Raw genomic sequence first — 26659 nt, 5'->3', positions numbered from 1 at the left:
TATCCAAACCACAGCTAATTTCCCTATGGACTTCAGGCAAATGGATTTCTGCCTCAGTGTCATTGGCAGAGGTGGACTGGTCAGGCACAGAATAAACTATCATGGGCCTCTGAGCACACTCTCAGTGATCCATGAAGAACTGGTACCAAGCTATAAAAACCATTTACCAAGTAGAATCAAATGTCTCCTTGATAAAAGCTATAAAAACCATTTACCAAGTAGAATCAAATGTCTCCTTGATAAGAAAAAGTCACCTTCCCTGCAATGCCTTACAGAACAAGCCAGTCCCAGGGAGCTGCTTACTGAGAGGGGCTAAGCAGCACCTTTCCTCTACAGGCACCAGAGCAGTCCATTAAAAAATCAGGCTAAAGTTAGCTGGCAATGCAAATCTTGTAAAATGAGGGAATGGGGAGAAACACTGATTATCATGCATCAGTTTCTCTTTCAGTGCCCAGGTTAAAAAGGCCACCCCCAAGTGCCAGCTAGAGGCTGCTGTGCCTGTTCACAAGGGAATCCTGAGAGACAGCAGAGGCTTTGTCATTAACCTTCTCCATGCACACATTCCCTTTGCAGTGATGCCCTCCTGGGTTCCCTGAGGCCAGTTCCACATGTTGAAATTTCTCAGGTGGGCAAGGAAGGAAGCAATGATGAAGTAGTCCCTTCTTCCAATGCATCAACCACAGAGCTCTGCATCCTGGGACGAGGGTGATCCGTGCCATTAAGTTCACCACAGACACAGTCAGGAGCTGCTGCCAGTGATTCCGACCCTTCCAACCCCTGCCTTGTACTGCCTGTGAGCCTCTCAGCTTTCTCCAGCCCCAATAGGACAGCTTAGTGCCTGCTAGGAGCAGAGCTCATCTCCTCTACTGGAATAGGCTCATAGACAAACAGGGCACTTTGATACCACTGTCCCCACCGACCCTTAAGTGAATAAATTAGGTTGTAAAAGACCCGAGATCATCAAACCCAACCTGTGACCAAAAGCCCCGATGTCAGCTAGACCATGGCACTGAGTGTCACATCCAGCCTTTCCTTAAAGGCCTCCAGGGACGATGACTCCACATCTCCCTGGGCAGCCCATTCCAATGTCTGACCACCCTTTCTGTAAAGAAATTCTTCCTGATGTCCAACATAGTGCAGTTTATGACTACACCTCTCACCCCATCACTAGTTACCAGGCAGAAGAGGCCAATTCCCACCTGGTACAACTTTCTGTCAGGGAGTTGTGCAGAGTGGCAAAGTCATCCCTGAGCCTCGTTTTCTCCAGACAAAACAGCCCCAGCTGCTCCTCACAGGACTTGTGCTCCAGACCCCTCATCAGCCTCACTGCCCTTCTCTGGACCCTCTCCCGCACTCAGTGTCCAACCTGAATTGAAGGCCCCAGAACCACGCACAGCACCCCGAAGTGTGACTCCACCGGAAGAAAGAGAGAAATGAATCACCCACAGGCAAACCGCCCATCGCGATTCAAGTCCCCACCACAGCCGCCATTCCACCAGGAGGTGTGGAAGGGCCGTGGCCATCATCGCTAGCTCCTCGCAGGGCAGGCACCGATGAGGCGGCATGGAGGCCAGTAACTCCCCAAGCCAGGCCTAACGCCGCCGACACACACCCCCACCGCCCACCCCGCCGCTGCCCAACCCACAGGGCGTAAATAGCACCGGGGTTTTTATAGCGGCCCTTCCCGGCAGCCCCCGCGCGCGGACGCGCCGATTGGCCGCGGGGCGGGCGGGCGCGCGCGGCCGGGCGGGCGGGGCGGTTCGGGAGCGCGCCGGGCGCGGGGCCGGGAGCGCGCACGGCCCGCCCCGCCCGTTTCCGCCGCCGCCGCCGCCGCTCGCGCTCGGGCCTGTGGAGCAGGAGGCGGCGGGAGCCGGACCAGCGCAGGCCGCAGGTATCGGGGGACTCTCTGCCGACCGGGGGTCGTCGGGGGGGCGGATCGCTGGCTTCTCTTCTCCCTTTCCCCCTTCCCGCCGCCGTCGCCGGGTGGGGCCCGCCCGCCCCCGCCAGGAGTCCGCGGCCTGCGGGCGGGGGCGGCCGGGCCTCTCCTCGCCACCGCCGCGCACAAAAGGGGAGGGCTGGCGGGAGCAGCCCCTCCGCGAGTTCCCGGGGCCGGTAACGGGGCCTTTTCCGGGCCGGGGGAGCGGGGGAGGGGAGGAAGGGGCGCGGCCCCGGGGCTCCCCCGCGGTAGCCGCCCGCGCCCCGCCCGGGACCCGGTACCGCCGTCCGGCCGTGGGCGGCGCAGAGGGAGGCGGAGGCGGCGTTGCTCCCCGGCCCCGCGGGGTGACACGGGCGGCTCCGGGGGCGCCCCGGTGAGTGGCAGCTTGTTGTGTGACGTCACCGGGGCCGCGCCCCGCCCGCTCCGGGGGTCGCCCCGGGGGTCGGCCCGGGCCCCCCGCGGCTCTCGGGGCCGGGCCGGGCCGCCTGCCGACGGCTTCCTAGGGGTTTGTGCGCCGTTCAACTTTTATCTTGGGGAGGAATCGGCCTTTGGAGCGAAACTGGAAAGTTTGGGCGGTGTTTTTTTGGTGGGGCGGCTGCAGCAGGCCCGGGAAACGCCGGGGGTGGTTTGACATGGCCGGAGTCCTGTGCCCCGGCAGCCTTACCTGGGCTGAGGACTACCCGGTGTTCCACTGTGTCCTGATAAACCTTTGCTGCCAGGAAAAGTATTCCTTCGAGGGCGAGAGGAACCTCGAGAGTACTGTTTGAGTATTAAAAATGAGACCCAAAAACTTCTCCCAGAGGTCCAGAGAGTTAGTTATTACAGATACTCAGGATGAAATATTGTTCCCAGTCAAATGATACTACAACTAATTTGATATCCCTTTAAGAGATGTCTGGAACGGGGGTTTGTTTGTTTTTAGTGGCTGCCTCATATCCAGCTTTTGTTTCTCTCCTGGTACAGTTCACCTGTTTGTTGCAGGGAACCCTTCATGAGCAGTGGTTCTCAGCCACCCTTTCTCTGTGTGATACAGTATTTGGAGAAAATAAGATCTCCCTAGGTAATGTTAAGTTTGTTTTACTTTTTTTTTCTCCACAGAGCTTAGCCTAAGTGTCAATTCTACCATCTATGTGGCTTTGTAATGGTGAACTTCTTCCAGAAGCACACTTCTCTTAATCTTCTTTTTACCTCAGGAATCTCAAAAGTTAATTTTATGTGCCCTAAATGTTGTTTGTGACTCAAAGTATTAGATTCTCTGATGGCTTTATTTGGGGATTTTTTTCCCAGTATGGAAATACTAAGTCTTTCCCTCCCTGAAAGTATTGTTTGTGAAAATATTTGCTTGCTTTTGAAGGCTCTTCTGATACATATGTGCTGTCTGCCTGCCCTGTTCTGGTCTTACCCAGGTCTCCAGCCACACAGCATTGGCATTTCTCTTTCAAATATAGAGAGTCTAATTCTGGCACTGATTTGGACCAAAGCTGCGTGTTTAAAAAAAGAAAAACATTAGCCTTATTTTACTTTAATTAGTTCACTGGAATGTTTGACAGCATATTCAGCATAAATGTTTGACATAAATTCATTTGAATGGGTGATTTGTGTAATTTAACACTAGAATACATGGCTTTTTTAAAAATGACTTTTCAAGACATGAATGCTCCTTCACACAAGGGGCAAAATAAATTCAGTCACAGCAGAGCTCAGCTGAGCAGCTCTCGTGTTATCCCTCCTCGTTCACCAAGCTCACGCTCTGGCCGAGTGCCACAGCAGCCGAGCGCCAGAGGCGGGGAGTTCTCTGAGCCAGGAATTGACAGTAAAAACATCCTAAATGATCTTAACCGCCACCAGGATGTAAGACTGGTGATGGCTCTTCAGATAAGCAAATTCCAAATGAAAATGTTTTGGAAGGGTCTTGGAAGTATCATCGTCTTTACTCATTTTTCTGATAGTAACTCTTGGTTTTTCTTGTTTTTACACTTAATCTTTTTCTCTCTGTGTATTTAAGTTGCCCAGAACCCTGTGGGCTCTTCTTCGCACCATGTCTCTGGTCTGCTCTGTGCTAGACATTTCTGAACTCGGCTACCTTTTCACGACCCAAGTGTACCTTCTCAGTTTCTCTAGCATTTTATTCCCTGCTGATGTGGTGAATCGTCAGATTCTTTCCAAGTCTCCATTTAGACACCGTCTTTTACCTTTAGTACTAAATCTCATCTCTGTCATGTTACTCTGTTGTCTTACAGTGTGTCTTTAAGTGCAGCTTGAACTAATGTAGAGGAGAATTGTAATTGGGTGAGTTTGAGGAAGTTAGCATGTTGATAAAGTACAGCGAGTGTGCCCTTGAAATCCTAAATTAATCCATGATGAGCTAGTCCTAGTAAAACACATAATAAGGGTGAAACTCTGTAATACAGAGCAGTACAATGCAAAATAAATGCACCAAATAACAGCTGACCTTCATTCCATTTCCAGGGTACAGCTAAGCACCTGCACACACCTGAATGCATGATGAAAATCCTCTGCTCCTTGCCTTTTGGCATAATTCCTCTCCTGCTATAAATAGGGGGTAGTTAAATAGAAAGAGGTAGTTGCTTATTACTATTCAGTAAATCTCAGAAATAAGCAAAAGTATCCCAAAATACTGTCTGTGGTACACTGGTTAAGTTCCTACTACTTTTACACTACTGTTTGTTGTATGGGTGCCTTCTGGTCTTGGTGGGATCTCTGCTACCACTTAGTTTGAACTGTGAATTAAGTACCAAAAGCTAATTGGGATTGGTAGAGTGACACTGCCCTGTCCATCCTCTCTTCTGTTGTTTTCCTGTCACCATATTTTCATTTGGGAAGGACATTTGAGACTATAAAAGTTGAACTGAAATATCAGTAGACCACCTTTTAATTAAGATATTTGCTATCCACACAACTAATAACCAGTCCTTTCTAAGTGAATCATCTAATTAAACTAATCAGAAGAAGGTTTGCTGTCTTTCTCTGACCACCTTTCATGACCAAGGTCCCTTGGAAAATGAACAGATGGAGAGTCACAAGTATACCCAGTAAAATTGGGCACTACACCAAATATGAGGTTTTGCTTTCCTCAGGCTCTGACAGTTGTGGGTTTTCTGCTTGCTTTTTTATTGTTGTTTTTTAATCAGAAACAGAGCTCAATTCAGTCTCTTTGCTCAGTTAATTAGCAGTGCTTTGCAGCCATAAATAGTTCTGTCTCACCTGGCCTGAACTGTCACATTTGGAGCAGGTCCCTAGGGTGGATGTGTACAAAAGGATTCCTCCTCCTCATCTTCACAGTTTTACGGAAGGTTGTCTTTGCATGTGTCAGTGGTTTGAAAGAACTAGCAGCTGTCCAAGTACCAGTTATCTCTGTTTACATTCTTTGCTAGCATTTAATTTTTCTTATATTTTACACCTGGAGGCTTTTTATTCTTCACCTCCCGTCTGCTCTGTTGAAATTGTGGGAAGTGGGAAGCCTGTCTTACAGTGGGATCCTGACTGGGTGCTGACCAAGTGAATTGGCTCATTTTTTGAACCTCAGTCCAAGAGCTGTTTGGAAGGGCTGGGTTCCATGTAAACCACAGCAGAACTGGGCTTCTGCACTTGAAATTGAAAATATTGTTGGGAGGATTTTAATTTATACCATGGAATGTTGACAGATAAGAATGAGCATGCAGTTTGGGATAAATAAAGTATTAGAAATAAGAATACGGCCTTCAGAAAATTTAAGTCATGAAGTTGACCAGAAAAGTAAATAAGAATGTGAATTCTGGCAAGTCAAATGAAAAATACAAGGACCTGCCACAGAGACTCTGAGAAACATCATACTAATGCCAAAAACAAGCAAACAAAAATTTCCAAGTTCATGAGAAACAAGAAAGGTGCAGGATTCTGCACAGCCAATAGATGGAGAAGTGAAAGAAATATTTGATGATGAAGCCATGAGTAGAAGGATGACTTACATGCATTCCTTTTTCCCATGGAGGAGTCCGAAGAGGTTCCCTGTGCCAGACGTTCTCTTTATGGAGAACAGGACTCATTGGAAGATCTGTCACTGCTTGAATTGTCAGCAAAGTAATTTATAGAGCAAAGTGATAAATACAGCTACAAGATGCCAAGACCAGATGGTGTTTGCCCAAGGGTTCCAAAGGAAACTCGGGCCTGAAATGACCGAATTACTAATTATGCTGTGTAACTTCCCAGTACCTTGAAGCCACAGTAATGGGAGTTTTGGTAGCAGTTCTTAAAGATAGTTCAGCAGGATATCACAGTTCAGTGCCTTCTTAAAAAGAAAAAGACAAAAAAAAAAAGCTAACCAGATGGACCAATAACTTAGAGTAGCAGAAAGCCAGTGTGGCTTTTGCAAAGGAAATGGTGCAGCTCATATCTGCTGGAGGTTTTGAATGACTTGAGAAGCACAGAGAAGGAAAGTTTGGGACAAGAGAAGAAAAGAAGAGGGATGTGTTATATCTTTGCTGTTCAGCATATTCATAAATGATCTGCTCAGAAAGGTGTTGAGGAAGAAGAGAAGAAAAAACCAGAACTGATTAGGAAGAATTGAAGCTTGTCCTTCTGACACTGAATTGCAGGCAGCAAAATGCCAAATGAAATTTGTTCCAGATAAATACAAAGCAGGGAGGTAATCCTAATTTGTTTATGCACTGATGGGGTGAAAGTTAATTACTGCCATTTAGAAGGAAGAGCTTGCCATAATTGTGTGAAAATGGAAGTTTAGTGTTCAACAGTGATCAACAGAGTTCAACGAAGTTTGTATGAGGGACTTTGGGAAAGGAATTAAAAAAAGAAAAAAAGGAAAACAGAGGGATAGCATCATGGCTCTTAGTCCTCAACAAACTGATTACAGTGGGTTGGCACAAAGAAAGATGTGCTTTGAGATACACTGCAACTGGAAAAGCAAAGATGAGGCTGAAAAAAGTGATCAGAGATAAGAAATGGAATCCATACAAGGGATGCTTGAAAAGATTCGGACTCCTCAGCTTGGCAAAGACACGACCAAGCAGAGTCTGATCTAGATGAAAACTGATGATGCCTCTCTCTGTCTGCACTGAGACCTCAGAATGCAGTGCCCACAGACTGCTTTGAATGACAACAATTTGCGTGGTTTCAGGACCAAACAGGTGGAATCACAGGAGAAAACGCTGTTAAGTGGGCTGTTGGGCATAAAGAAAAAAAATCCCAATTACCCCCAAGGTGTCAACTGAGAAAATACACTTGTGGTGGTATCAGTGCATTTGCTCCTTCTTTTATTCTGTCTGAGATACCTGCATGTGTCATGTAGTGTTGGGCTTGCTGGGTGTTAGATCTAAACCAGTGCAGTTTCAACAGGTGTCTTGTGGTGGGAGAAGAAGAGGAAGGAACACAGGGGAGTGTCAGTTGTGGGTACAAGAAGACGATTGTCTGGAAAAGTTAGTGTTAGTTTTTCTTGTCCATATGTGCTTTACTGCCAGTGCCTGAAGACAGAGCCACCATGCCTAAGCAGAAGCCTGCCTGGCTCAGCGTGAGGTGCCCCACATCCCATCTGACATGCAGGAGGTGTCTGGGAAGAGAGGACACCAAGAAAAAACTGGCCCAAATGCAAAGCGTTTTGCAGATTACACACGCATGGAAATCCACAGATCTACTATAATTACCTCAATATTAAACCCTAATCTCATTTTGTGCCAAGTAATCTTGGTACTCAGTATTGCATAAGAGAAGTGCCCTCGTAAGTCGTGCCTACAGATAGCAGAGATGTAGTCAGTGGGGGCAAATGAGCAGGAATGTTCATCGGCAGGAAAGGACAGCAATGGCAGCCACAGATCTTGAGGACAGAATCCTGCTTTCTGCACCCAAAATCCAAACTTTGCCTTCAGCCTTGGAGAGGGACTTGTCATGGCAGAGGAAGACAAGGGAGAAATGCTGGAATTAGTCTTCTTCCCTGGGTTCTAAAATGGTGTTAATTTACTAATTATGTAGCAGTAGGGAGGTGAACAGTGTAGGGGTGAACTTTGCAGGTAGTTAATCAGGACCACCCTGCTAAGTTTGATGTTAACAAATGAGGATGCACATTGACAAGATTAAGAGAGGGTTTTGCTTGCACATATTGCTGGTTTAGTTTTTTAAAAAAATTGACTTGAACATGCTTACAAGAAGATCTTTCAGGAACCTTCTTTTGCAGTTTTTTCCTCCTACCAAGTGTTGAATGGGAATTAAATAACCTGGCTTGGAAAGGAAATGAAGGCATCTGTTTTGTTCATGCTTAAAAAAACAATGTAAGAAAGCCCTACAGATGAAATAAGGGAAAAGTAGTAGCTGAACATAGAAAACAGACGCTCAAAATTGTGGAAAGTAACTGGGAGGAAAAAGGAGCTCAAATAAGTATGAAATTATGGATCTAAAAAGTTGAAATGTGGTGAGGCTTTGCCCTGTGTCCTGCTGGGATGCCTGCCTGCCTTTGCTTTCAAGCTGGCACATCCCATGTGCTCTTGTCCTTGTTTCAGGCCCCAGCTTTGCTCACCACTCCTTAGGGTCCGAGAGAAGCATCCAGTTGTTTCCTTTGGTTGTGTCTCTTCCAGACTGTGCTTTTTCCAGTTCTGCTGTAGTTGTTCCTCATATGGTTACTGTCGTGTAGTTTAATCACCCATGTGCCCTGCTCTGAGTCATTTCCAGTTCATTTATAGCCTTTTGACATGCAAGGATCACAGCTGCACACATCAGAAGATGCAGTCAAGCAAGCGATGGATTCTGACATCATCTTAATGGTTTCTTGTTTGTTCCTTTTCTCCTAGTTCTTAATGCTGGAATCTTTACAATTGTGGCACTTCGGAATATTGAGCTTATATTTTAAAGGAATTAACTATATAACCTTTGAATAGTGTCCTTGAGTGGCCATGGTCAGCTCTCAGTCCATCATTTCATATAGGAAGTCGAATCTGCTTTTTACATTGCCTATCACTTCACATTTATCTCTTTCAAATTTTATTGCCAAGGCACCAGAGCCTGTTAAAGTTCTGAAATCCATCACAGTTAGCCTTTGCATTTATTACCTCTACATCTTGACATCATCAGTAAATTTTGTTGTATAGCTATTTTTCTTCGCTTTTTCAGGTCATTTATGAATGTTGAGCTGGGCAGGTTCCACGGGTGTTTTTCTGAGAGCGCTGAGCATTTCCTTCTGCCTGGTTTCCTATCTTTTGGCAGTTGTTTATCTATACACAGAGAACTTCCGTATAATCAGGTATTCTGATTATCTCATTAAGTAGGGGAAAAAAGAAAAAAAAAAAAAAAGTTGAATTATATTGCACACCTAATCTGACCAGACTTGGTAGTTGACACTTCTTTTTTGATATATATCTTAGCTTTGAAGATCTCTGGCCTCAAAATGGAGAGGGTTTATGTAATTTTTTTTTCCAGAAAGCTCTTTACATACTGCAGCAGTTTGAGTTTGAAAGAATGCTAATATGCAGTAATAATAAAGAGAAGTAGGACAGTCTTAATGATTATAATCCCATCAGACTAAGACATCAATCCCAGGTACAATAATGGAATAAAGTAACAAAGTGTTCAGGGAAGAATTAAGGCAATGTCACTCAGCCTGGACTGGGGGAAATAGAAACAAGAGGTGTTAATTGTTTTATTAGGTTCTTATGTGCAAGTGTTCATCTTAGCCTTCAGTTAGTACTTGACAGTAATTGCATGTCATTTTCAGTGGGAAACTAAGCCAGAACACAATCAATATGGTTCATATTAAATAGAACAGAAAGAGAATAGAAATATAATCTGTGAAAGGCAAGTGGACGCTGAAGTGAGTCTATGTGTAGTGAGAACATGAAGGAGTTGGACTCTTGGGCTGTGTTTTTTAGTGGTCACCTGGAAGAAATGCAAAATGCCAATAATAGGAAATTTGCAGAGGCTGAAGAAGTGAGGAAGCGACAAGGAAAGCCCCATCATAATGCAGAAAATGTCATTGGCTGCTGGAATGAGGAGCATGGTGTGGGATTCTCTGTTTCTGCTATTTTAAATTCAAGATGGTCTGTACTTGAATTAATGCACGGGGTTGAAATGTACTGGGGAATGACCAAGCTCTGGCTTGTTTGCACTTGAAACGCATCTCAGGGTGTGGTTCTCTGGTCCTGTGTGAATGGATTTAAGGCTCCTGCTCCTGGAGCTGTGCTGCAGCAGCCCTGGGGCCTTTGGTGCTGCGATGGGCAGTGTGGGATGGGAAGGTACACAGTGCTCTGCTGCTCTCAAGGGCCTTCCCGCCTGAAGCACTTCACCGTGACACCTCTACCACTTTGTTACTCCTTATGCCAGGAATAGACAGTCACTACTGTCAAAGGTGTAAAGGTAATTAAAAAAAAAACCCAGCCAGCTCTGTGTTAGGGTGCTTCACTCTGGAAAGGCTGTTATGTGAGCAGCAGGAAAAGGGTGATTTGAGGCAAATTGTTCACTCCCTTTCCATTTCAGAATTAGGAGGCAGTAAAAGAAACTAATAGGGACAATCTTGAATTTGAAGGAAGTGGCTTTACACAATGTGTAATTAAGTTGTGGGAACTCCCTCCACAGGATGTTGTGTGTGCTGGAAGTTTACATGGGTTCAAAGGGAGTCTGGACAAGCTCATGGAGGAGAAATCTGTTTGAGGTTACAGAATTCATGGGAACCACACCTGACTCAAGAAACTCCTGAACTGAAGGCTGGCAAACATGAAGGGAGAAGCTTCTTGTTCATTCTTCCTCTTCTTTAGCGCAAGAATCCAGTCCTGAGCTTCTCCAAAATACCAGGCACTGACGTGGAGACACTTGACTCCTAAGTCAATGTCCCTACTTCCATGTGTGAAGACCGGCAGTAACAGATGGTCTGTGAGTCTCTAGGTGTAAGTTTAGGTGCAGGACCAAGTGATCAGTGTCCATGTTGGAGCTGCTGATGGGATACAGTGCTGGGTGTAGAGGGCTGTACAGGTCATGATTTGGGTGTTCTAACAAAAGATAGTTTGTGTGTTCCTGGGAGCACTTGTCAGTGCTGAGGAATCTTTCCTGTAAAGCATGGCAGGTGCCCTGTACAGGGAAGGAGAGCAAAGCAAAATGTTTTGCTCTTTCCTGCAGTGCTTAAAAAGCAAGCAAATTTATTAAAATCCAAACCAATTTTTTTCTCTGAGAGGAAGATGAACCGTGTGTTGTCACACAGGATTTTTCCTGAAGAGGAAGGCAAGGGCAGAGGCAGCAATTTGATAGGATGAATCCTACTTTGAGACTTCACATGATATCTCGGATTAGACGTACTGTGTCCGCATGACACTCAGCACGGATCTAGTGCTGACAGCTGATTCAGGTTTCCTCCAAAACATTGCACTGGCAGGCTTTATGCTGCATGAGGAATCTCCTGCCCCATCACAGCCATTGCAGAGGCAGCATGAACAACACTCTTGTGTCTTTAATGAAGATGCAGTGTATGCCCATGCCTGTTAAACACCTACTGTGTACTTCTAGATAACTCCTAATGACTGTATAAAATTAATCAGTCATTAAGGGTTCACTGGGGCTGGCAACCAGTGTTGTTAAGACCTAATGCAGTTAAGCTCACCCTGTTCCCAGTTCTGGTGATGTAGTACAAAGAGGCTTGAGCTGGTTATTTGTGGAGTTAGCTGAGACCTGGGGAGGTTTATTAGTGGGGGTGAACACAGCTATGCTGCTCCTGGTTTAAAACTGGCTCTGGAAATATACTGCTCTATTTGCAAGGGACTTTTTCAAAACTAGTAAAACATGCCAGACTTGAGCCTGGTTGACACAGGCTGACTGAACTGTTATCAGAAATCTGAGCATTCAGTTTGCCTTGTCCAAAGACCTTCCCAAAGGACCTGTGTTCAGTGTTTAATCCTGTTGGATACTATGCTGACCTTCTGTGTCTGTTTTTCAATTGTACTTCAGTCTTACTACAGAAAAATTCCATTTCTCTGTGGATTAAATTTAATGTGCAACATCAGTAGCCTGCCCCATGGTTTGCCACCTTTGGAACTCTTTTCAAGTGTTAGATTTCATATGTAACCCTCCCAAAAAGCCCCAGCAGATAGCTTTTTCTCGCCAACTGCTCCCACATAGTGCTGTAGTTAGAAATAGGTCTATTTTGCAGTACTGTCAAACTGCTTTATGTGCTGGCTGCAGTAAGGAATATAAATATAGCTGTTTCTCAAAGGCCTTGTTAGCAACACTTTAAATAAGGTGGCTTTTTGGTTTATAAATGCAAGTGTCCACAGGCAAACTTGCACAGAATTAAGAAAATCTCAGTCATTACAATGAAATGTCTTGACTGTCCCCTTGATAGAGATGACCATATTCACACTTTTAGTGTTCTGATTCTGGTGTCTTGGAGTTGAACTGAGTTTCCATTCCAATAATGATTGATTTCAGGTTATCATGATGTCAAAAGAGCAGATCACTCTAAGCTCATTGTGTCTGGCTTTACTGTCAGTGTGGCTGTACAGATCAGTTCAGACAATAAATACATGGTGGCTTGCTGCATGTTTTGGGGTATGTACATCTTCCAGGATCTTGAAGGAACCCTGTAGCAGAAACATGGATTGTATCTGATTCCTTTATGTGATTGAGTCATGTTTTTCTTAGTTTTTTTTCAGTCCCAAGGCTGTTGGCTTCCCAGTTTGCAGCTTCTCTAAGAGGTGACTTGGGGTCACAGTTTCTTTTACTTCACAACTGCTGCTTTGCTGTGTAAGAGCTGGGCCATCCTGTGTTGGGTATGTGGAGAAAAATGGCATGATAGCACACACAGGCTTACATATGCTGAAGCAAGCTGATTTAAGGTAGCAGGATTAGCATTTCAGCAGTAAGCTGCAGTATTTCTGATATTTGTTTATATGTGCTTTCACTAATGAGAAGTGAGCAGCAAAAAAAAAGGATTACAAAATGTATAGTTGCTGACATTTTCCTTTGGGACTTTAGTGGAGGAGTAGGTTGACATGCTTGCCTCGTATTGGGAGATGTGGGAATCCTGGATTCTGTTCTAGAGGAGTGGTTACATCCTTCTGCTGTTCTCCTCCTGGCCTATTTGTCTGACCCCTTTCTTCGTCATAATCTTTGGGCCACTTCACCCATTCTGATGCTGTGTGTTCAGTCTCTTTCTTCACTGGCTGTACACAGCTGCCCTGAGATCAGACCTTGGTTGTTTCCGGGCTGATCAACTTCGCACTCCAAACTGCTTTGCTGGTTCTCAGTGTTGATGCCCGACCTTGCTGAATGGCCAGAAGAAAACTGTGAGAAAAGCCCGCTCATTCCCTCTTGATCCCTGGAGTCTTTGGGAAAACTCTTTCTTGCTCCACCTCAGTCTTGAACAAAAGTGAGTATATTTTAAGAGTGAATGCAGGTACTGAGGCAGAGGCAGTTGAGGGACTGGGAGAAAGTCAGTTCTCCCCTGTGGTAGGTAGAGGGCAGGGCCTCACTGGTCAGGATGGGAGACACTTGAGCAGGGTTTCTTCTGGTCCCTCAGCCCGGCTCTTGTTTCTCCTGCTGCCCAGGGCAGGACTGGCTGAGTGAAGGGAAATAAAGCAAGTGAGAAGAGTGCCAGGCTGTAATTCACTCAGCAGCAAACTGCTTCAGTGTTGTGTAGAGGAGTCAGCAGCAAGGCAGTCTTTCTAAGATGTCAAAACCTTGACCTTCCAACATTTTGGTTTTAAGGACTTCAGCAAGATTAGGTGGGAAAGAATTTAAAGGATGTTCTCCTCGTGTTCCCCGTAGCATCCTTACTGCATGCTGAACTTCTTCTGAACTGCTTCTGCTGGGTTCTTGCTGACATGCAATAATCTAGATTTTTTTTTTAAATAAAATTCTGCATTATGCAAAGGATCTGCCTGTATAGCATAGCAGGCAACATAAAGTTACTAGTAGTTAATTGGTAATTGAAATTAAATATATTTTTGATACCTGTGTGATGGTAAAGAGGTGTTTCTTCCATCAGTTACTTTCCCTAGGATGAGATCCAGAGAGAGATAGACAAACCTGGCATGTTTGTTGCCAGCCTGTCCAACTTCAGAATGTCAACAGTGTGTTCACAATCCTCACTCATGCTGTGTGGCCTTGGGACCTGCAGGAGAGGAGGCACTGGAAAAGTTGCTCCTTGGAAAAATAAATAGCGTGCTGAAGAGGCAAATTCCCTTGCAGTAAAAACTAATACTTGGGGGGAGTATGTTTGAAACATGGGAAGAAATATTCCCCCATTTCTAATTCTTCTAGAGTATTTGGTGGATTCCCTTAACAAGCAGGGCTTTATGCTGCAGGAGTCTTGGAGCGTCACTGCGCTTAGAAACAGCAGCCTCTGTAACAAGGATATTAGTGTGGCAACTCACAGGAGCTCCTTGTGTTGTAACCTCCTGTGATGTTAGTGGGATTGAGTAAATGATGTCTAAAGCTCCTGTAATACCTGTGAAAGACACTGGCTGAGGCTGGGGAAATGTCATAATTGAATCTCTTCCATTCAGATGAGTCACTTGAGTCATGTTGTGAGAGTTTCCACTTTGAATCTAGCAGACTAGCTGGTTTTGAGAATCCTATAAATGCAAATGTAGGAGGAGTGGTTCATTTAAGAGTAGGAAAAATTGCAGATCTCTTGCCTTGCTGCAGAAGACAGCACAGATTCTCCTGGAAGATCACTGCAGCCGTTCTGCTACACTAATTGGGATGAAATATTTCTTGCTCAGTGTTCTGCGTGCATCATCAGTGATGCAGTTCCAGCAGCTTTCTGGGTTTATTGGATTCTCCCTGCTCTACGTGTTGGAAAAGGATGAATGTATAGTACTTGTGTTCAGTTACAGTGAGGTAATAGAAGCTTGGGTTTAGTCCGTTTGTTATATCCTCTTGGGTAGTTCATAGAGGTTTTTTTAGCTCTAAATATAGGCACATGCTCACTGGTGAAAAGCTGTGCTGTAGCAAATAGTAAATTGTGTGTAATGTGCATCTTAAATTAAACTCTTTAGGCTAGCAAAGTGCTTTGATTCCTCCATACTGCTGGTACAAATTTGATGTATTTTCATGTTTCAGAATACCTAATGAAGAAAACCAGAGCATGTCAGATGCAGCAGAAAGACCCGACTGCTGTGAATGCTGTTAGTGTTGTCCTTGAGACACGCACCAAGATTCTAACAATCCATTTTTTCTCCATTGTGCTACCACGATGTTGTTTTTCTGAGTCTTTTCTGGACCTGACAGCCCTTACAGCTGCCCACTGGAGAGGAATGTATTTATTTTAGTTAAAAATAAATAGCTGAAAGGTGCTGATCTGTACACTGAATCCTCTAAATTAGGAAGTTCAAGGAATTCCTAAATTAGGAGTGCTCAAGGTTGGATGAGGCTTTGAGCAACCTGGTCTAGTGAAAGGTGTCCCTGCCCATGGCAGGGGTTGGAATTATATGATCAACCCAAACCATTCTATGGTTCATTGATAATGATAAGTAGAAAGAAGTGGTTGTGATGTTTGGTGACTTCCTTCTGAGGTGGATGGAGGTATCTGTCTAATGATCAGAGCTGACATCTGAAGTGTTTGTATCTACCCAGTGCTTATATTCTGGGCTGTTTCTGAAAATTGGAGATTATAAGTGGTGATCTTTACCTCCTGAATTGTGTTTTATATGACACGCTTGTTCTACAAGGAATTGTTTTGTGGTAATGCTGTGGGAGATGAAACTAAAGCAAAAAATACAAGGATGCCATGGGTCACCAAAAAATGATAATGTGGTTGAGGTTTTTTGTAATGGTCCAGAAGGATCCTCTGGAAGCTGATGATGAGGGCATTTTAATTCCCTGGACTTTGAATGCATTAGATGGAAGGGACTGTTGGGCAGGTTGGATGTATCCTGGTGATGGTCTCTGTGAGTGAGGGAGCCTCGTGGGACAGGTCCTGAGCAGTGGGAAGGGAGTGGTTGAGCACACACTGCTGAGGGGCATCTTGGGTCCAAATGATGTCAACACATCTCAGGAAGCATTCAGGCAGAGTTTCATGATAGGCTTTTCTCAGGAAAAGGATAATGAAGAGATAAAACAAAGCTCCTGAAATAATTTTTATATATTTATATCCAAATATTTTTCAAGTTTTTTGGGGAAGGTTTTGTAGAAAGATCTACATTAAATAATGGGTTTGGGGGTTTTTTTTGAGCAATTGTGGTTTCTTTGTAGAGCTGTAGGTATGTAGAAGTCCAAAGTACAAAACTCAACTGGCAAGGAACACTTAAAAAATAATTTGAGTGACGGAAGTATTTAGAGGAAGATAGAGCTGATCTGATAATCCATTGAAAAATACAGTTATCTGTAGGTGATGCCAAAAGGTCCCCTACTCTGGGTGGTATTGCAGGCAACTCAGGGTATCACAGACCAGTCCCAGCCACCAGCACAGAAGGGAGAAGGAGGGAGGGTAGCAGGGAAGGACAGGTTATCCCATTCCAGCCGCCCACTGTGTCTCCAGGGCGTTTTCATCTATGGCCTAGATAATTACCTGGGAATCACTGCCATTAAACTTGCATATGACAGACTGTGATTAAACTGGAGGACAGAGCTAGAACCTGAAGGTAGAATAAACCATCAGTCACTGTAAGGATACATAAAAGTCTGACAGTGGATATTCAGCTGTGTGAAGAGAGAACTACTCACTATGTAGACATCTGAATGAAAAAAAGTCTGTGAGCTGTCAGGAATTAAAAACTGACTATCAACAGTGTTGTTTTCTGGGGAAGGGAAGAAGAAAGAAAAAGACACATAATTCCAGATTGGTATTTTACCAGCAGGGTATCCCAGAAGATCAATGAAATGAATCCTTCAGCTCTGGGCAATCTTCATAGAGCCCTAGGAGAAATACTGGATTCAGCTTTTGGGTTCCACACTTTGGTAAATTAGTGCCAATTGGACTCTGCCCAGAAGGGAGCAATGGGAAAGTCTAGAGAATATGATTTACAGAAAAGGCTTGAATAAACTGGTATTGTTTTGCCTGAAGAGAAGACTAAATGAAGGCATGTGTTCTCAGCTGCACTGGGGAAAGGGAATAATCCATTTCCTTGTGGCCACAAAAAACAGCATAAACAGTAATAGGTTTATATTACATCAAAGCAGGGTGAGGGTACACATTGAGGGAAATTTTTTCATTGTAAATATTGTGGAGCACACAACTAGATGACTTCAGAGGTTTTGTAGGACTTTAAGGGCAAATTATCCAAAACTGACATTAAATAGAAGTTACAAGTAGTTGATCTTGAGTTGGTACAGAGTACAGATAATTTCCAGTTCTGTAAAATTCAAATACTAACATTGCTAGGAAGTGTTCAAAGCAATCTAAAACAATGGAAAGAAAACTTACTATAATGCTTGGATCATTTAAAACCTTCCGCAAATGTAAAAATAACTGCAAGTCTCTAAGGTAAATTACTTTAATTTGTGTACATATATATTTGCAAGGTGAAAGAAACTCACTTTAGACATGGACTTGGATCACTTGAGCAGTGGTGTCTGAACAAATGGGTTGAAATGGTACCTGGAGCAGAAGTACAGAATCTCTGTAATACCCACTGCTTTTTCACCACCTAACAGTACCAAAGTTTGCTTTTAGATGGTAGTTTTAACTTTTTACTTAATTTTATGAGGTAGGAGAGGAGGTGAAAAGGAGAAAATGTTTTTCCTGTGTCCTTTAAAGCTCTCCTGTGCTTCTTTGAGGCCTTCTTCTCCCCTTGCCAGTAGCCCTGGTCATCCTCATAGAACATAGTTCTGGGTTTGTCATGGCAAAAGTTAACTCACAGGGTGCTCCCTCTGTGGTATTTTGGTCATGCTGTCATAGATATTGTGGTGGCGTTGCTGTTTGTTCCATTTCCAGGAAGCTTCATGGGGTGACTAAGCTGCTTCCCCTGTAGTGCCTTTGTGTTATGGAGAAGAAAGTCGTTATGGTTCTGTCCTCATTACACTCCCGTGTAGCCAGGTCATCCCCTAAATCTCTGGCTTTTCCCTGCATTGGCCACAAATAAACACCTGGAGAAAAGAGAGAGCAGGCACCTATATAGTGCTGGTTTTGTTTGCTTTGCCAGATCCAAAACAACCATTTCCTTTGGCCCCACCCTGATTCCAGGCTTTCCTTAAACCTTTTCAAGCTTTTATACTGTCGTTTTGAGGCCAGAGTTGCTTATGAGCAACTTTGAAGGATTTGTATGGTCCTGATACAGATCAGTTCATTGCACAGCAGAGATCTGTGTGGAGCATCACAGGGGTCTCCACTTCTAAGTACCCCCTTCACTTACTGCAAGCTGACAGCAGGCCCTATTAACTTGGGAGCACCAGTGCCCAGGAAAGCGGGTTGAGGAGTGAGATGTGTCCTGCCAAAATCCTCGCAGAGTGGTGGTTGTAATCTGAGGAACTGGTTGCCTTGAGATCCTTCTGTTGCTGCTCTGATGTGGCAGCAGGTGCTCTCAGTCCAGCTGACTGGCACTTAGTAGTTAAGACAACTCGGTGTGATAAGAAAATGTTACTGGCCCTAAATTGAAGCATCTTGGATATGATTACCTGGAATACACTTCTGAGAGGGTGCCTTGGGACAGTGCTGCTCACTCACTCATTATCTCTGGGTGCTGCTTTAGAACAGATCAATCTCAGTCTTTTGAACAGATCAATAAATGCTAAGCCAGGCCCATCTCCTTTCCTTTCTATTATTCTTGCACCTAGTGGGCTCATCAGTATGTTGGTAAGTGCTGGGGGAGTGTTTTTTCTTAAAAGAATAGGGATCTGAGCTTACCCAATTCCAGATATGTTGTCTCTCTAATGGACGTGTATAATCAATTTAAAAGGTCTTATTAATTGAAGACTCAGGGTTTATTAATTATTAGCATCTCAGTTAAAAGCTGTAGCAGTTGAACTAACAAGTTGTCATTTTGTTTTTCAGTGATGGCAGCCATTCGAAAAAAGCTGGTTATAGTGGGAGATGGTGCCTGTGGAAAGACCTGTCTGCTGATTGTATTTAGCAAAGACCAGTTCCCTGAAGTGTATGTTCCCACTGTCTTTGAAAATTATGTAGCAGATATTGAAGTGGATGGAAAGCAGGTATGTGAACCCTTCTCTAAGAGCCAGAATGAAATGGTGTTTTTTCTGAATAGCATGGACATCTCTACACTTCCTTAATATGTGGTTAGCACACATGCTTAGTACTTGTATTGTAAATATATTTTTAAATATTAAGTACATTGCTGTGGAAGAAAATACTGGCCTTGCTAGAATGTGCTCATATCCAGTGTCTGTTTAACAAGGTGCTTGTAACTGTACACAAGCTGAGGTTCTAAAAGCCGTGCAATCAGTCTGAGTAGAATGTTGCAGCAGGTGGGAGGAGCTGAAGCAATGCAAAGATGCTGAGGACATTGGGGCTACTGGCCTTTGGAACAGAGTCCCTGTTTTGATAGGGACCTGGTATTGTAATTAATTCCTGGAGAGGGGTTTTTTCATACCCACTCCTGGCAACATGCAGCATCCTTCTGAGAGCAGATGACAGACAGGTTGATCAAGGGATTGATTTTTGTGATGTACATCAGCATCATCTGTCCTGCGTGTCTGAAAGAACACAATTCTTAGAACCCAAGTGTAACCACAGCTCACTGAGCCTCATCTTTAGTTTGTGCTTCAGTAAACTAATTACTAAAATATTTCATTTTAAATACTTTGAAAGTCAGTTTTTAATCAGTGGGACCTCTTGAGTCCTTTTGTTTACCATACAAGCAGAGATGCCAAACACCTGCTCCAAGGGGCAGCTGTAGGTGCTGATCTCTGTGTAGGTTGCCTTCTGCACTTCTGTCAGCAGAGTGCTGAGTGACATGCAAAATTATCACCTTCCAGGATACTCCAGAAGCACACGAAGCAGAAACTTTGCACCTTGAAAGCTTAGCTATTCACAGACCCTCTCAGGCAGCTGTGCTCTGTGTCTGTTTGGGTGCTGTAACCACACAGAGCTGACTCTGCCATGGGCCTGCAGGTGAAGCATGTGGCAGGTCTTGCTGCTGATGGTGCTGAGCTTCCCTGTTTTGTCCTTGTATGACATTGCCTTTCCTCTGGGCTCAGGTACACTTTCTTTCAGTCCCTTCTTTCAGTCCCTTCTAGTTCAGATGCAGTGACGGATGAATTGAAATCGCTCACTTTTGTTCCTGACTGGAGAAAAAGAGGGTTTTGAGCTAGTTTTGGACTTTATGTTAAATTTGATTTCCTAGTGTTGCAGGGATGGGTTACTTATGGATTTAGTCATGATAGTTCATGCTATTTGAGTCTAAGAAGAGCTTTCCTCTCCTATAATGTGAATCAGTCAAACAAAATTTACTTTTAGACTAATATTAGCACATGTTTTTCCCCCAGGTGACAGGTTCTACATTTTCTATATTGTATCTTAGGCTCTAAGGACTATTGTTTGAAATATGTATGATGTCCATTTCTCTCTCTTATCACCAAGTCTAACTTCTTAATCCTTTCTGCCTGAATCTCTGCATCTCTAAATGAGTGAACAAGGAGTCATGCCCTGTCAGCTACATGCAGCCAGTAGCTAAAGGAAAGTAGCATGAGCAGCTTGAGCAGTATCAGCTGATTTTATTTTTATCACTAGAGTATATATTTTACCTAAGCTCTTGGTCTTCAGAAAATTTGATTACAAAAGTTTGTAGGAGAGTAGTGCTTAAGCCTCTTCTGTTTGACAGCCTCTTATCTCTGTCTTCCTAGAAGAGCATTACCAGAAATGTCCGGAAGTCATATGAAGACAGAGAAGATATAGTAGGAGATGTGGTTTTGTAGGAGCTGATTCTGGTGTCATGTGAGGGAACCATCAACAGACATTTCTCTAAAAATATGAACATTTGCCACAGAGGTGGCAAATGCAACTGCACATTTGCAACTGTAGAGGTGACTCTAAGAGGAGGAGTTTTCTGACTGAAATACAGAAGATTATTTTTGTATATGTGTGCAACTTAAAGCTTTGTCTCTTAATAATTTAAACAGTTGCATTGCATGTGCAGGCTCACATTTGGGTTCCAGTTTTGCCCATCATTCTTTATCTGATCTGCTGTGGACTTTTTTCCTGGAATTTTTGAATGCAAGAGTTTAAAGAAGAAGGCACCCACTTCATTGTGAAGGCAGACTCATCAGATAATCTTAAGCAAGAGTATATATACCTAAAGAGCTTGATTATAATTTTTAAAGTCTTTTGCTTTAAATGTTGGCTATTCCTTCTACAGTTTCGAGCAATCCTATTGGGGTGTTCTCCCCAGGCTCCAGCAAAAGTAGAAATATTGAGAACATTAAGTATATTAAAGCTTCTTGTTACTGAGAAATACACACAAATAGTTTTGTTAAATTTGTGCACAAATAAGTATAGTCTTGACATTTCTTAGTCACTACAGGTTCCAGCTGTAAATGAAAATGTGCATAATCCTAGAAAGCATATACTTAGTCCACTTTGAAAATTGGTATTTCTTGCATGCTTGTCAGAGTGTTTCCCAGCCCTTTGGAGCTGATTCCCTTCTATTCTTCTGTCTTGCTTTCCTGTCCTTAGCTTTTATGTCCTTTTAGAGAATTGGCAGTGGTCATAGGTGTGAAGAAAAGACTCATAAGCAGCAATAAGTTGATTTTTGGAGTTACAGAATGTAAAATTCCTAGTAGTTCTCCTGTCAAAGGAGAATTTGTCTCCTCCTTTTGAGTGGTATTGACTGAAATATTTTATTCACTGCTGTTGAGTTCCCGGTGATCTGACTAACCCCTTACCTTAATTTTGCAGGTTGAGTTGGCTTTGTGGGATACAGCAGGACAGGAAGACTACGATCGACTTAGACCGCTTTCTTATCCAGATACTGATGTTATACTTATGTGTTTTTCAATTGATAGTCCTGATAGTTTAGGTAAGTAGATCTCCAACTGAATCAGAACCACTTCTCCGTATCAATATATTCCCCTTTGGAAATTGCACTGTAGAATATATTTTCCCTTGGGAGCTTTCCTACTTTCAGAATTGGTGCTGGTTTGAGTGTGTAATTTTCAGACATTAGGGAATTCACCAGCAATGCTGAGCATCATGAGAGCTGCAGCAGCACTCTGTGTTTGCCCAGATTGTAAATTCTCTTCCCTCTCCTCCCTTCCTGCTCCCCAGTACCTGGGGTCCCTGGGAGCTGCCAGGCAGCTTTTCAGGTGTGCAGCATCTAGAGACCAGCACACTTGAGCACTCCAGGTGCAGCTGCAGAATTGGTATTTTGGCTGTAGTGCAAAAATTGGCTTCAAAATCCTTGTCTAAGTTGTTCCTTCAAGCAAGAAAATATGCCATAATACATAATAGTGAATGTCTCTTCAAAAGCTGAATGGAATTTTATGAAGATAAAAAGTGGTTATGCAGCCTGCAGGTGAATCTCGAATGTCTAAGAGCTTATGAAAGCACAGACAAATGTTTTAGGCTGTTCAGCACTAAAAAGCCTCCAAGTCCTCCTTTCACTAAAGAAAATAGTCATGTAGGGATGTGAGGAGGAGGTTGCTTGTATAGGAGAAGAAATTCATTTGCTGCACATAGGGAGAAATGGCAGATTGGAAATTATCCCAAGCCTTTGTTTCTGTGTATATGTAATTAGTGTGTTGAACAGTTCTGCTACAGTAAGAGGAGAGCTGAGAGGAGGGTTGTTTCGTGTTGCTTTAGGAAAAGAAATGAGGTTAAAATGTAAGCTTCAGTGTTGTGCCCATCTCTAGCTTCTGGAGATAAATAAATGTTTCTCTTGAAGGAAAATATTCCTTAACTTTCCAGTCCAGAATTCTGCATGCTGTTCTTCTAAGTCCCTTGTTTTAACCCTTGTCAGGTAGCTGCTGAGAAAAGCCAAGATGTTACACGTCCTTCAGCCTTCAAATTACCACAGACAGGCTTTTTTTTGGTAACATCAGAACAGGTCTTCTTGCTTTCTTATGAAGAGTAGAAAAAAGGGCATCAGTGTGTGAATTATCAAGCTACAGCAACTCAGGCAGCATGTAAAAGCTTTAAAATAAAACTCTGCCCAGAAGTGGGCTATTGTACAGTCATGCCTCTATTTATTTTTTTCAGAAAACATCCCAGAGAAGTGGACCCCGGAGGTGAAGCATTTCTGCCCTAACGTGCCTATCATCCTGGTAGGAAACAAGAAGGACCTGAGGAATGACGAGCACACAAGACGAGAGCTGGCCAAAATGAAGCAGGCAGGTTCCTTTCAGAGTCTTATAATAAATGGCATTAAACAGGCACCCAGAGCTGCCTGCTGGTTTCTGTGGGCTGTGTGATCAACACCTACCTATGGCAGACACCAGGGCGTGTCTATTGCCTTTAACTGAGTGGGGATTCTCATATTTGGAGATTTAGTTCTAGAAAAAGGCATCCTCAGCCATGAAAATGGCTGTATTGGGTTACTATTAGTCACCTTCTCTCAGTGCTGGAGAGGTGGATCCCTGAAGTAGAAAGGAATTGATTAGGAGTCATCAGCACATCAGTGCATGCACTTTGGAGCTGTTTTTTGTTTGGTGTGTTCAGGATGTGACAGCAAACACTTATTGGTGGGTGTTCTGAGGTAATAACCACAGATGCCTGTTGCTCATTCCTGAGCATATCACCAGGCTTCATTTTCTGATTGAGCTTGAAACCCCCAGCTTGGGTATGGGACTGCAGATGTTCTGCTCTGTCCTGGAATTTTTGCACCTGTAGCATAGTATTGGGAGGTTTTATACAAAGACTGAGGCATTGATTTGGGGATTTGTTCATAGGCTTTTTTGCAATGGTAGCAAAGAATTGCATAAAGGTTTCATCAGAAATAGGCAATCACCTGTTCAAGTTTCAAAAAGTCTTGCAGCTTTCAAGCTCAGAGATACCAGAAAACTGAACGTGTCCTCTGGCATTGGATTTTTAACTAGCCATTCATTATGTGTACTTAATCCAGAAATTCCTTTGCAATTGTTGGGAAGCTGGGTGGGAAGGGGAAGGGCAGTGTGGGTTTGGGCTGTTCTCACCTGCTGCTTTTGTGCTGTTCCAGGAGCCTGTCAAACCCGAGGAGGGCCGGGATATGGCAAACCGCATTGGTGCATTCGGGTACATGGAGTGTTCGGCAAAGACCAAAGACGGTGTGAGGGAGGTGTTTGAAATGGCCACTAGAGCTGCTTTGCAAGCCCGGCGTGGCAAGAAAAAGTCCGGGTGCCTTCTCTTATAAAGCGTGGCCAGAGGAAGATGGCCAAAGCAGCACCCTGCACTTGAGTAATTTTGAAGTGCTGTTTATTAATCTTAGTGTATGATTACTGGCCTTTTTCATTATCTATAATTTACTTAAGAGATTTAAAAATCGAGTCATGCTACAGTATTTAGAAGCCAACCATGATTTTTATAACAATCTGCATCAAATTCATCTGTGCACCCAAGGTTAACCTCAACATTCCTCTAACAAACCTTCTCTGCACTCACAGGATATGCCAGGCGCTAATTGAAGACAATTCTCTATCTTCTTTCTTCTCTCTAGAAAGAGAAAAAGCTGTCAACACAGAGGATTGGTCTGTAACTACTTTATAACTAACGTCCTATTCTAATTGAGTACAACCGTTAGATGGCTGTATGGAATCGAGAGTAGCTTCAGTGCTATCACATTTAGGAAGATCTGATTTTCATGGCTTGGTGTAAAACATTAGTTTGAAAATGTGATCACTCTGAAATGACCAAGTCCCATTCAGCTAAGGAAAAGTGAGGGTTCTGTGGTTTCATGTTAGTTACCTTTTAGTTACTGTGTAATTAGTGCCAGTTTAAATGTATGTTACCAAAAATAAATCTATTTACCCCAGCTTAGATGTAGTATTTTTTGTATAATTGGATTTCCTAATACTGTTACTTGTAACCTCTGCGTTAAGGTGTTCTGGGTTTTTTAAGAAACTGTATTTGAAAATAAAGTCCGGTGGAAAGCAGCTGATCCTCTTCCCCTGTTCATTTTTAAGAGTCTGACCCATTTGAATGATTTGAGTGGTCTGCACACCCAGTAGGCGTTTTTTTCCATAACGTCCTGTAGGGATCAGAAGAGACAGCCTGCTCACACTCAAAGCTTCTGAACTGTTCAGTTGCCTTAAATTCATTGCTGGACCCAGTTTCAAAACTTAAAAAAAAAAAAAAGAAATCTTTTGTGTAAGTTTGGTTACCATGTAGTGATCAGACTCCTAACCTGTGAACTTCTTGCTGTTCTGCAGCCAACTAAACTCTTTCTGTATTTTCATTTTTCCAAGAACTAATAGAATAAAGGCAGTTTTCTAAGCTCCCTGTATCCTGGTGTCTGTATTCCTCACTCTGGGTTTTTGTCCCAGCATCTGATGGCCTGAATTAGAAATACCATTTTTGATAAAGCTGAGAGAGAATTTGCTGAGCAGTTGCAAGTGCTTTAATACTTATTATTATTTCCCAGCAAGGGACACCCATCTGCTGCTTGCAGTGGTTTCCAAACGCTGCAGCAGAGCCGAGTTGCAGTATCTCACCTGGCCCCAGCAGTCAGTAGCAAAGCTTCCCAGGAGCTTTTGATACACTCAGCAAGATGAGAGTGCATCAGTTGAGTTAGATTTGTCAGTCCTGAGCATGGGACTCGAGGAGCAGGATGAGGCTGTGTAGGAGGAAGGGAGGAGTCGATGCAGTGTTGCTGTGGGAGCATGTGATGGTTTGCAGCAGCGGGGCTGCGCTGGAGCAGCGGCAGAGGTTGCACGTGGCAGGGTATTTGCCATGGCATTGCATGAGGAATGCCTTCAAGCCCTGCAGCACAGGCTGTGCCCGAGGTGTGGGCCCTGTGCTGCACCCATGCTGGAGAGTAGCTTGTGCTGCTCCTGGGGAGGAAAGGCCAGGGAACAGCAGTGGGCATCTCCATGCTCACACTGGTATTTACAGCAGCTGCTGCTGAGCTGAGAGCCTACTCGCTGGGCTGGGTAGGAAGGAGTTCAGCTGGTGATGACAATCCATGTCTGAGCACCTGGCTGCATCCCATAATGGCATACAAAACATCCATGTCACTTTTTTTTTCTTTTTTTTGGACAACTCCTGATTGCTTTTCCTGCAGCAAAGGAGAAACAGACCTAGCTGTAGGTGTGCCTGGTACCTCTGGTCCTTGTCCTTCCTCTTCAGCCACAGACACCCAGAGTGAATTGTCTGACAAGCCCAGTGGTGTCACCCACCCCACCCTTCCCTCCTTCCTCTCCTGGGTGTTTGTCCTCCTCTTGCAGGGTGACTGGGTTGAATGGAGCGGGAAGTTCACTGCAGCCGTGGGGCTGCCAAGGAGGATTTAATTTGCTGGCCTGTTGACAAGTTTAGTTGCTCACTTGCAGTTCCCTTTTTTGGGGGTGTGTTGCAGTTGAGCAAATTTGGGGTTTTTTCAGTCTTGCAGGGATGTAGGGTTGCAGTTTGCAATGGCCACAGTTACAGAGCAGCTCTTACAGTGGTTTGGAATCAGCTTGCCTCTTCCTCAAAGCTTGTGGCTGTGTATGTGCTGCTGCTGTTCTTCAATCCAGCAGTGACTGTTAGCCCAGTGTGACTAAGCTTTTGCTGACCTACACCATCATCTCAGTTATCAGTCAGTTTTCCTGTCTTTGAGGGCTGGCAGCCTGGCTCCCTCTGGGTTCCTACCACATCTGTCACCTCTGGAAGCCACATTTGCTCTGGATGAAACTGAGTCGAGGACACAGAATGCCAGACCTGATCTGGGAAATGAAAGCTCA

The 26659-nt window shown here is 44.0% G+C and overlaps 2 protein-coding genes across 2 annotated transcripts in view; one reads left to right on the top strand and one right to left on the bottom strand.

The window, feature by feature from the left end:
- Positions 1 to 26659, bottom strand: part of LOC136366000 (2'-5'-oligoadenylate synthase 1-like) — a 239022-nt gene that overhangs the window by 85182 nt on the left and 127181 nt on the right. The gene's annotated exons all lie outside the window — the stretch shown is intronic.
- On the top strand, positions 1754 to 25227 carry RHOA (ras homolog family member A). Its single transcript, XM_066326757.1, has 5 exons — positions 1754 to 1891; positions 18852 to 19009; positions 21711 to 21831; positions 23010 to 23140; positions 23965 to 25227. The coding sequence occupies exons 2-5, from the start codon at positions 18854 to 18856 to the stop codon at positions 24136 to 24138; spliced, it is 582 nt and encodes a 193-aa protein (XP_066182854.1). The 5' UTR covers positions 1754 to 1891; positions 18852 to 18853; the 3' UTR covers positions 24139 to 25227.

This window comes from Sylvia atricapilla, chromosome 11 (assembly GCF_009819655.1).
Source record: "Sylvia atricapilla isolate bSylAtr1 chromosome 11, bSylAtr1.pri, whole genome shotgun sequence".
Classification (NCBI taxonomy): Eukaryota; Metazoa; Chordata; class Aves; order Passeriformes; family Sylviidae; genus Sylvia; species Sylvia atricapilla.
This window is presented reverse-complemented; position numbering and strand designations above follow the sequence as displayed.

Bases quoted from the DNA above. Each gene is read 5' to 3' on its own strand.
- RHOA (XM_066326757.1), top strand. From the start codon at position 18,854: ATGGCAGCCATTCGAAAAAAGCTGGTTATAGTGGGAGATGGTGCCTGT. The intron at 19,010-21,710 runs GTATGTGAACCC...TTAATTTTGCAG, and splicing joins TTGAAGTGGATGGAAAGCAG to GTTGAGTTGGCTTTGTGGGA. The intron at 21,832-23,009 runs GTAAGTAGATCT...TATTTTTTTCAG, and splicing joins TGATAGTCCTGATAGTTTAG to AAAACATCCCAGAGAAGTGG.